At 36.6% G+C, this 11,935-nt stretch overlaps 1 protein-coding gene across 1 annotated transcript in view; it reads right to left on the reverse strand.

Annotated features, from left to right (window-relative positions):
- The window catches only part of LOC127964466 (contactin-associated protein-like 5), a 39,666-nt gene that overhangs the window by 25,341 nt on the left and 2,390 nt on the right, over positions 1 to 11,935 (reverse strand). Inside the window, exons 3-7 of the mRNA XM_052564686.1 lie at positions 8,627 to 8,830; positions 8,219 to 8,403; positions 6,281 to 6,424; positions 4,523 to 4,796; positions 1,209 to 1,352 (exon numbers count right to left, since the gene is read on the reverse strand). Of these exons, the coding sequence (XP_052420646.1) occupies positions 1,209 to 1,352; positions 4,523 to 4,796; positions 6,281 to 6,424; positions 8,219 to 8,403; positions 8,627 to 8,830 (951 nt within the window). The remainder of the gene's footprint in view (positions 1 to 1,208; positions 1,353 to 4,522; positions 4,797 to 6,280; positions 6,425 to 8,218; positions 8,404 to 8,626; positions 8,831 to 11,935) is intronic.

An 11,935-nucleotide genomic window follows, 5' to 3' on the forward strand; every position in this document is an offset into this window, starting at 1 on the left:
CTATTTTTGTGAGCTCATCTAAAGTGAGGACTATTTATGCCTAGTGAAGCTTTTACAAATGAGATCTAAAGGCTGTTAATATTTCTATGTTCTGTATCACTGTGTGGTGTTTCCATTTTTTGTTTAGAAGATAACTGAGCCTTTAAATATCCTTTATAAATGCTTTACAAGGCATAACTAGACTCACTTTAGATGAGCTCACATAAATAGTTAACTGACCACTACTAAATGCTTTATAACTACCTGAATTTACTACATTTCTTGTGATCTTATGAATCACTAGCAACTCCTAAATAACTTGTTTGTAAATAATGCTATACTTCATTGAGAAATGATAAATTGATCATGAATAAAGTATGAAAATACAATTATTAAACACATTATAGATATGCTTTTAAATCAAGAATAAAGCATTTATATCTGTATTTATAAACTGCTTATTACTGTCTATTAATGCTTTATAAATTATGAATTATCTGTTTACTAATGCTTAATTAATGATTAATAGTGTGCAGTTATTATAAAGTGTTACCCATAAAGGTTATATATAATAACTTATTTGTTATTGTTAACCAAAAGTAAAAGTATGTAAAAAGTAAAAAAAAAAAAAGAAAAAAAAAAAAATACAAGTAATACCACATAAATATCACATAATAAAAAAAAATAAACTTAAAATTAACTAGTTTAAATAATATATAAATATATAAATATATAAATATATAAAAAGAAAATGAAAAGAAATTAATTAATTAATAAAATGATGTAATAGAAATATAAAAAAAATGGCAAAAACTAATATACAGTAAGGGGCAAAAGCTCATAACAAGATTACTAAAACCTAAAACCAAAATTAAAACCAAAACTGAAAGTATAAAAATAAAAGCCAATTCAAAATATTGATAAACACTATGATTGTATATAAGTACTTTATATTCTTATATGCTGCTTTATATGTTTTGTTTTTAGTTTAATTTAAATGTCACCTTTGTGATCTTTCACACACACGCACATGCACACGCACACGCACACACACACACACACACACACACACACACACACACACACACACACACACACATATTTTTAGTAGCAACTGAACAATAGAATGGCATACTCAAAGTTTTGAATGCAAATAGCTAATCTATTACCCCAACTGTAACTGTAATGATCTTTTTTGTCCTTTCTCAAAATATTTGTTCACAGTATACCTCCAAAGTAGTGTTTGTTTTTGGGTTCCAGGTAGCTCTTCAACTGGATGATGGATGCGGGCTCACTGTCCAGGGTCATGATGATCTGCAGACCTCTAGCATTGAGACTGACTGAATGCCACAAACCATCATTCACCCTCTGACCTGTCAATCGAAAATGACATATATTGTTTAATAAAAACTGAGACCATATATGAACATCAAATGCCTTTTAATGCAACATGCAACATTATATGGTCATATGTAACCATATTACAATGTCAAACAAACCACACACATACTGTAAAGTCATCCAAGACAACAATCAATATGTGAACCAACAACTCTCGCACAAAACAAAGCCATAATGAAACAGAAAGTTCAATATTTATTTTCAAAATTAAGTGCCAAAAACAAATCTCTTGGCAAAAAACTGCCCCCCTTCCAACCCTGTCCCCAATGTGAAAATTCTCTTTGAGGTTTGATTTAATTAATTCTGCCCATTACATGTGAAGGGCACCCAAACTGTGTGTGGCCGCCGTGTGTCTACAGTCTCCCATGTGCTAGCCATCTGTTTGTCATTTGAGCTCAAGTGCTTTACTTCTTCTATTCCGGTAATTACAACACTCTCTATTTCAGCCAACACTTCTATGGCGTGAGTTAGACCAAAAACAATTGGTTTCAGGTAGGATAAAACAGCCGCTCTAACACAAACTGGACCTGCACAACAGATGGAGAGCACCCTCTTCCACGTGTCGATTGTTGTCGAACATCAGGTTTCCTCACTAGACTGAAACACACAACTGTCGGTCTCAGACACTAATCTTGTTTAGACCAGCATGTTTCCTTTCATCTATTGTCCAGAATGCTGAACAAAAAATAAAAATGGCGTTATTGCCTCTGCGGGTAAGGAGATAAGTTATAAGTAGTGACTTTTATACAAATGCCTTTGTTTTGCTCAGACATCTCATCGGTGAGAAGAGGACCAGAGAAAAAGCATGCAATCCTGTGCTGTGTAAGTAATAGGAAGTCTTTGCATTGCCAGTTTGGCTGAATTGAAAAAGAGAGACATTTATACTCCTGATCGCTACGTGCACGTAATAGCTGAAACTGAGCAGCATTTCCAATTAGACTCCTTCAAAGCAGTAATTTCAGTGGCTAGAGTGTGTCATGCCTGGATAAAAGTGACAGCTCTACCATTTGATCACAATTGCATTTCTGTGTCACTTGCTGAAGCTTTATACCTTTTACAATTTGCCTGGTGCATGTTAAATTGTTGAGCTAAAGAATGAATGTTAAAAGACTATGCTATATCAATTACATGATTTACCAAACAAAAGTGACTGGGTTTGTTGACTACTACTACTGGTTTTACATACACTAGCATTTAAAGAACAAAGTCTAGTTGTGCAATTATACTCTCCTTACTTGAAAAAATGTGCTGTCTGGGCTCAGCTAGTTTAAACTGGTCTCCCAGTCTGGCCAAGCAGGAGTTTTTTTTTTTTTTTTCTGAAGTAAAAATACTTCTAAAACCAACCAACAGACCAGCCATCTCATTGCAAAACTAATAAAGTAACAGCGTTGGAGAAATTATACAGCAGTGGCAAATTTTTTTTAACAGTTTCAGTTGTTTTTGTTGAGTTTGCCATTACGATACCCATAAAATGAATTATTGCCGGAACTGAATTATTCACTATTAAATGGAATCATGTTTTGGAGACTAAACAGGATCAGTATTTTCAGATCTGTCAGGTGCTCTAATAATTTTGGCCGCCACTTTACATGGAATGAATGGAATAACAAATATAGATATTGCACTGCATGTTAAGGCTGGTTCACACGGCAGGATAATTGGGCCAATTTTAGCCCCGATTCAGCCCTTCCGACAATCTTAGGATGCTCCGATTATCGTAAAATAATCTGATCAAATATTCCTGCCGTGTGTGGTGTGTTAAGACTGCTCTCCTCTGCTCGGAAGAATGTCGGGACCGCTCCGATCTCAAATCGGGGATATCCAACATGTTGGATTTATTTGGCCCGATTTCTTCTCATGTGTGGTGTCCCCCGAGGACAAACAATCACGCAGCCTGTGGACTGTGGCGTGTAGCCAATCAGAAAGCGAGGTGACGAGGCGGTGAGGAAGTACCAGGAAACAAAATCAAAACAGCCGGCGTATATAACAAATATAACAAATACAATTAAAGTCGATAGGCATAACTACATCCACAACTGCAGTCCACCAGAGTACATGGAAACGAATATATGAACGTTTATTTCAACGGTTATTAATCTGTGTAGTACGTAACAACATTTCTATGAGATAAAACAACAACTTATCTCCATATCATGATATAGCAAGTATAGTCCATGCTCGCGTTGTCTCCACCTCTTTGACCATCGCCTTTTCTTGTTTTTCTTATGTTTTTTTTTCCATTAAAAACAAAGCACAAACTATGGCCACTGCATCCTCTTCGTCCGCCATGATTGTTTACTCTGAAGTCACGTTTGATCTCGAGGGATTTTGCGAGATTTCCCGTCTGACCTGGGAATGCTCGGGAGTCAAATCGGTTCGTGTGCGATGTGTTGATATTGCCCTGTGGCTGCACACCACACACGGAACGACCAAAACGGTTAGACCCGTGATTTTTTATCGCCGTGTGTGGGGTCTCTCAGGTTTGGAAAATCGGCCGACAATTTTAAAATCGTCCCGTGTGAACCAGGCCTTAGCTTACTTAGCTATACTTCTAACCACTGGTTGTGAAATGTAGTTAAACCACAAAACTTTTTTGGAACTATGGGAAACACTAAAATAGGGCTTGATGATAAATCGCATGTGACTGTCATGCTCATCTCATCAGTAAAGCCGTTTCTGTGATTAGTTGTAAATCTCCGTCACGTGCGTTCAGATGGAGCAGTATTTAATACACAAGCTACACAATATCACATTCATAATCAAATACGCTAATGGACGCGATATTGCGTAACTTTTAAGTGAACTACAGCTCTGTGTATTAAATGCCACTCTGTCTGTAGACACGTGATGGAGATTTACTACTTATCACAGAACCTGCTTCACTGAAGAGATGCACATGAAAATCACATGTAATTTATCGTGCAGCCCTGCACTGAAACTTGCTGCTAATGAAGCACTAGTGACCATGGCTAACTATGTCTTGGACACTGACCAAAACCAGCAAACTAACTTAAGTGCCTTTAAAATACCTTTTCAGCAGGGTTAGTCCACCAAGAACCCCCAATGCACGTACTTAAACTACATATTTGAGATAAGCTGCATTTAAAGTCAAGCTGTAGAAGAGCAGAAAGGGTCTCCTCACCAGCTGACACTTCTGACATCTTCAGCACTGATGTCTGGTGTGTGAGATGGAGACGCCCACTGCTGATCTGCAAAATCAGATAACGGGGCTCCTGACCAGAGATCAGCGGACTGGACAGCAGCAGGCCATTAGGGTTCCAGGTGCGAAACTGCAGGCGCACCGAAAAGCCCTCCAGGATCTGTGCAGGTGCTGGCAGTGACAGAAAGCTGCTGCTGGAGCTCTGAAATGTGGCGGCCACCAGCTGTGGTTCCGAGCAGGAAAAGGTCACGTTGCCCTGTGAGAGAAGGGAGAACACCAAAGCATCGGTTTACATGGAAGCAGGGAATAACCAAATGTCAATGCAGAATCATTACAATATCTACTGTTGCTGATCAGACACAAGGTAATCAGTAAATTTATGCCAATGTCAGATGTCATTGCTGAGGCCAAAACCATGGTGTTAAAGACAGTAAAATATATATTCACAATATATATTCACTACTCACAATATAGAAATTAAAAATTCATTTAAAAATCTAGTTTAAAACATATACTACATTTCTAGAACATCACTACTTCTAATGAAATGTATTCCATTTTTTTTAAAAAAAGTTAAATTTTATTAATGACCCTAAAAGTGTATTTTTCTGTAATTATCAAGTAAAAAATAAATAAAATGTTGCTTTTCATCTTGAATTCATCTTAGTGTACACATCTTAACTAATCATTTGCATTTTTCATGAAATAACGTGAATTATTCATTCACAAATATCAATGCGTATCATGATATGTATTTCCCTATCTTCCACTGCTCATTCAACTGCGTTTTTACTATTCATATATTCAGCAAAATAAAGTTTTTAAATATTTTCGTTTTTGTAATTATGCACTTTAAAAATAATTTTAATACAGATATTAGAACATGCTCATCATAGAAAAGGTGCATTTAAGTCATTGTAAATATACAGTTGAAAACCTTCCTAAAAATAAGTGCCAGGTCATTGCTGAAATGTGAAAAATGAGATGCAACTGAGAAACCTGGTAACACCAGAGATTATGTCAAAGAAAAAAAGAGGAAAAGAGAAAACAAGCTGAAGGGTTACAAGAGAATTGGAGAGGTTGAGAGGCAGACAGGCTAAACCCACAAAGGCAGCAGGCGGTCTGGATAAATGTCACCAGCGCAGCTCCATGGAGAGCAACAGAAGCGCAGAGAGCACATCCGCAGGACAGAAGCTCACGTAGGCGTGAAAAGGTTACTGCAGTGTGAGGTGAACACCTCATTGATCCCTGTGCCACAGGGCTGTTCAGACACCAGACTTCTGAACTGAGGCCTCAGCAGACCATCTCCAACCTGACAGCCCTAAGCTGTGTAACGTGCACATGTGCTTGTATTTTACACAGCTAGATGAATACCAGTCATCCCTTCTTGGAAGTGATGGAGTCGTGGTTGTCTTGTCATTTTGATTTAGGGAAATAGACATAGATATAGGGAAATAGTGCGATGTGATCATTTCTAACAAGCAGCTTTTTAGCAGGAAGAGGAAACTGAGATGTCACAGAAAATCATGATTTGTGAAATTGCTGAGAAAAGAAGCTGGAAATAAGCTAATGTGTGAAACCTTTAAAGATTCCTGCTGATACTGAAGTGGCAGAAGTAATATGTCTGGACTCTAGACATATCAGAATACATACAGCACTACTGAAGCAATACATTTTGATTAAGAGGATCACAACATCACTATTTTAGAACCCATGTCTCATTATAAACCAAACGCTTACCACACTGTATATCTGAGGTTTTCTCCGTTTGGCCAAGTCGATGACGTTCACTCCATTGTAGTAGAGGTTCTCCATGCAACCATGAAAGTTGCGTCGAATGAAGGTTCCTGGTTTACCTGGCAGTGGGATCCCACCAAAGCTTAGCTGTTTTAGAGAATGAATAAAACACATATCTAATTTCAAAACATATAATCATGGATAAAACATCAAATGTGATTGCTTTCCATTTCTACCTTTATTCTAAAATGAACAGATGGATTAACGCCATTATTATTGTACGTAAATCCAAAATTTGATATATAAAGAGAAATGTTATATATTTCTCACAGGCTGCCAAAGAATAAACCATTGTCTTTAGACTAGTTTAGAACTCTGCTGTGGTAAACAAAATGCCTGAAGTCTTTGGTATTTTGAGCTGTCTTACATGATTTCCTTCAGGTCATGCCACAACATTTCAGTGGGTTTAAGGTCAGGGCATGACTTGGCTTTTCCAAATATGAAACTCAGTTGTAGATTCTGTGAAGGATCATTGTTATGCTGTTTGAGCCTCTTTCTGTTAAGCGCCATTAATCTCATGTATGGGTAATCTGACATGGTTGTAAAAAATGTATGGATACCGTCCAGAATTAATTTTTCCATCAGTTTCACTGCTGTGCTGCTCAGCTGCGGGGTAGTGTTTTGAATGTTTAGGATGAGGATTTCTTTGTTGGAACATTTATTGATCTTTTTTTTGTTTGTTATTTTTGGCAAAACTGTTCCATTGTTTACTACAAAGCATATCAGTCCACAATACTCTCTCTAAAAAGACACTGGGAACATCCATTCCAGTGATGTGCCTTTACAGAAGGCACTATAAGTTCCTATTCAAAACCAGTAGGATCATAGGGGCTTACGTTTAAAAATAAATATATAACAGAACAAGACGATCAAGTAATTAGGAAGCATGACAAGGCAACTGCAGTGTCCTTGCTGCTGTGGGAAATAAAGGTCAGTCTGTGGCCAGGCGGTCATCGTCTCAGTGGCAGCCAAGCTATGTCATGCCATTCCCGGATCTGGAGGACACCTTGTACTCTCATACTTAGAACAGTGGTGTCTCACATAGGTGAGGTGAATTGCTGCCTTTATAGTGCTATTAACTTCAGGTGCACCTCATCAGCTGTGCTCCAGTTAGCCTTTGACTTCTATTGTAAGTCTGGCTCTGGGACAGCCACTGGAGAGCTGGAGAATCTGTGATAAAGGGGAGGCAGATACTCCATCACAGTGAATTTATGAACTCGCAATGTTCCCCTTGATGATCAATAATGTATTTTCTTGTGGTTTTGAAATCTAGCGCCTCATGGGTATTTAAAAATCCGTTTCCTAGGCCCCCTGAAAACCAAAACTGTGTGATGAAAAGAATACTGTAATACATAAAATCTTTTTTTCCTGTGCTAGTTACATTATTACCTCAAACACCTGATTTTTTTTTTTTCCTGTTGGTTGGAGCATCTTACCTTTTTTGCCCTCTTCAAAAGGCTTAGCAAATTAGTTCAATTACTCATTCAGTTACTTGTTCAAATAATTAATTTTGATTGGACAGTGGGAATTGATTATATTAAATTTCAAATCAAATATTCGGGGTAAGTAAGATAAAAAAATTATAATAATACTATTATTTAGCAAGGATGTATAACATTTATCGAAAGAGACAGAATTCTTTCATAACATTATAAATGTATATTCTATATCAAATAAATACTGTTCTTTTAAATGTTTCATTCATCAAATATTAAAAAATAATAAATAGTGTATGTAACTGTTTTAAATGCTGGCAGAAAAAAAGTTTTTTTATGAGCATTAAATCAGCATATCACAATTTCTGAAGGATCATGTGACACTTTATTTTATTTTTATTTTTTTTACAGACTATTTAAAAGCAGTTAACAATTAGAGACTGACCTCATAGTCGACCTCTAGCGAGTCTCCATCACCCTTGGTCCTGAAGTGTTGAGTGTGTCTGTCCAAGGTGAAGTTGACCTGCTTGTTAAAGCGTTCGATCAGAACAGAGTGCCAGTGCAGATCATCCAGGAGACTTCCTAGAGTGACCACCATGCGAGCACTGCTAGATCTCACCCTGCTGTCATCTGCCAATTACAAAAAGTTTCTCATGAGTCATGTGCTACTAACACGGTATATTTTCTTTAGAATATTCATGAACATATTATTTACTAATGCACTCCTATGCATTCCATCAATAGTCTGTAGTCAGTCAATGGTCTCTACTCCAAAGTAACTATGGTTAAATATTGAATACTTGAATACTTCAACCCTTTGAAGTCGCTAGCTTCGCCCAGTACTGTAACTCACCCAGGTTTAGATGCAAGGCCAGCCTGCCACGATGAAGCTCCAGAGTGATATAATCTCCTCGCTGGCCTTCTCCATGCAGTAAAACACCTTCTGCCTGTCGACTCTTAAATCGCAGCGATATAACATCTTTCACCGTGCTCATAGACTTCTGGTTGAATCGGTAGAGCAAAGAGCTTCTGCCATCAAAATCAGCCACATACGATCCTATTGACACATGAGATTTTGTATGAGACACCCACTGAAGATATTTACATTTCACTCAAAATTTAAATAACATAACAGTATGTAAAACAATGGATTAATTAGAGAGTCATTTCACATTAAATGTTATTGTAACAAAAATCAAGATGAAAATGAGATTGCCTAAAATTTTAAAGCTGTGGTTATATATAATAGTCATCATATATCAGGCGATTTTGAAGTTAAAAAGATAAACTGGACATTATACACAAAATGAATGAGGATACCACACTATTAGATTTTTACAACAACAAAAATACAATACAACAAACTTGAATACAGCAAACTCACGCAGGAGTTGCTAGGAGATGCATGACATTTAAGAACAATATGTATTCTAAAATTGGCTCAAAATACCATACATGTTTGATACATATAATAGACAGAATCATAGTCTAAAGCAAAAATCTGTGCCCATCACACACTTCACAGTTTCCTGAGAAATCTGTCAACTCTGATAAAAAAAAAAAACACAGACTCTCAGCGACTAGTCTCGACTTGTCCAGACTGCAAATTGGTGCAAAAATCCATCTAGAAGTTGTGTAGCATATTTCAGCTTTCAACTGGAGTGCTAATTGAGCTACTTAGATAATGTGAGGCTATCATAAAATGACGATCATCTCTGAAGATATTAGTACAGTTCTTAAAGGAGAACCTTTTTCTATTGAGGGTTTAATCGAACAAGTTAATGGGGCTCAACGGCTCGCAGCACAGATGATGAACTCAGCGAATCAAGCGTTTCACTAATGTTTAAATCTAGTGTCTGAATGACATTACAGCATGAAATCAGCTGCTGCCCAAAACTCAGTTCTGTATTAGATACTGGAAAACAGAAGTGTTGGTAATTTTCACATGACTTATTCAGTCAAATAAAAAAAATAAAGGGTCTAATTTTTTTTAAGGTCCAATTCTCACTATTAACAAACCATTAACTACAACTTCTGCCTCAGTTAACTCCTAATTTGTTTCTTATAATAGTTAGTAGGGTTGTTAAATTTAGGTAATGGGTAGAATTAAGGATGTAGAATATAATCATGCAGAATATGTGCTTTATGAGTACTAATAAACAGCCTACATGTTAATGATAGGCATGCTAATAAGCAGCTAGCTAATAGCGAGAATCTGTCCCTATATTAAAGTATTACCATACGAAGTATAAAGGTCAGCAGCTATTTTCTGGAGGTTCAGCTTCCTAAAGTAAAAGAGAAGAATTCACATTTTCTCCTTTTACAAGACTCAAAAAGTTAATGAGGTTTGTCTTTAGGGGTCAAAATTTGGCTTTTGACCTGAAAGCGTCTACTTTATCCCAATTACCCACTTGAGCAATGCAGCCAATGCGAACCAGTGTCCCAAGGCTTAGTTTAATAATTTTTCTTTGTCCATGAAAACAGTCTAAATATTCTTAGGATCACAACACAAAATCTCATGCAGGTAAGAACAGATGTTTTGCAGAAATCTCTTTATCAGTGCTCCGGTTCATTACTGTATAATGGCACTCAAAATGATATAAAAACCCTACAGCCTACAGAAAAATGAATAAAAAAAATAGATCGAAAATGAATGCCTCCTTTTTTGGATTAGTGAAGCAAAGCAGACGAGCCTGCATATACTCCAGCATTGAATATAATGACCTATTTCTGATAATAATAAGCAACTGCTCCATTTTGTCAAATAAGGATACTGTGAGCTATGAGGGACGTGGTCTGGGCACAGCAATCCTGCAGCCGTGATAATGACACTTATCTAGTATTGCACCATTCTCAGGTTCAGCTTGAGTTCACAACTGTCACAGCAGTTGGCTGATTAGCATTAGTATTTTGCCTATTATGTGATATGCAGCTCATGTTAATCTGAGCTGTTAGGTGCAATCACTGCACTACCAGTGAGCACTAGCCGTCAAATCATGTATAATTAAAAGATCATTTATGCTCTTCTTTCAAGGTTATACTCAGCACTCAAGATCTAGTGTATATTGGCCTCTATGGTTCAGATTTGTCATGGGATTTGCATGTGAATTCTTTAAGTGTCTGTGGTTGATTAGCACAGACAGCTGAACTGAGACTCTTCATGCAGCATTTATCAGCAAAGCACACATTAATTTGAGTTTAATACATGGATCATGCCACAGAATAATGAAGGCGTTGACTGTAGGACCTTTTTATAAATGCCTGTGTAATTCAACAATTGATCCATTTTAAGGATCTCGGTATCATTAAAGGGACATCTTTTTATTTATCTAGCTAAAACAGACTGATAAGTGTCTGATATTTGGACGTCTTTGTTCAGTTTTCTAAAAGTATCATCAAAGAAAGAGAAATAATGACCTTCATTTAAAGGAAAACGTTGTGAAACTGCCGCTGTCATGCAATGAATTATCTGTGTCACCTTAATTCAGCACCTGGAAAAAATACTGTGTGACTAGAAAAGGACAAAGGACAGAGGGCATGTGAAGATCTGCAGCAAGAATTATGGGTAATGTTATCACCTTATAGAATGTGTCACACCTGTTTTATTGTCCCGTTACCAAGAAATGTGCTGTGTGAACTGCTATCGGATCTAGGATGCTTCAGTAATCCTTCTTATGCAACTCTTTTCTTTTCTTTTTACAGCTCTCATGGAATGATAGACTGTATTAACTGGCTCATATGGAAATCTGCACTGTAAAAAGGATTTTTCAAACGTAAAATTAAAACATAGATGATCAAACTTTATTTTAAGGTCTCACTATTAACTAACTATTACCTTTTCCCTCAATAAACTCTTAGTTACTGCTTATTAACAGTTAATAAGGTAGTTGTTGAGTTTAGGTATTGGGTAGCTTAAGGTAAAGTATGGTCATGCAGATTAAGGTTTTAATATTTTCAGTTTTTTTTATTTAAATTATTATAAAAATGTATTCATCTGAAAGCTGAATCTTTACTTAATATCCTAATGATTTTTTGCATGAAAGAAAAATCGATAATTTCGACCCATACAATGTTTTTTTTTTTTGGCTATTTGCTTAAAATATTCCCCAGCGACTGACTGGTTTTGTGGTCCAGGGTCACATTATGTGCTTTATAAGTGTTA

The sequence above is a fragment of the Carassius gibelio genome, chromosome B9 (genome assembly GCF_023724105.1).
Source record: "Carassius gibelio isolate Cgi1373 ecotype wild population from Czech Republic chromosome B9, carGib1.2-hapl.c, whole genome shotgun sequence".
NCBI lineage: Eukaryota > Metazoa > Chordata > Actinopteri > Cypriniformes > Cyprinidae > Carassius > Carassius gibelio.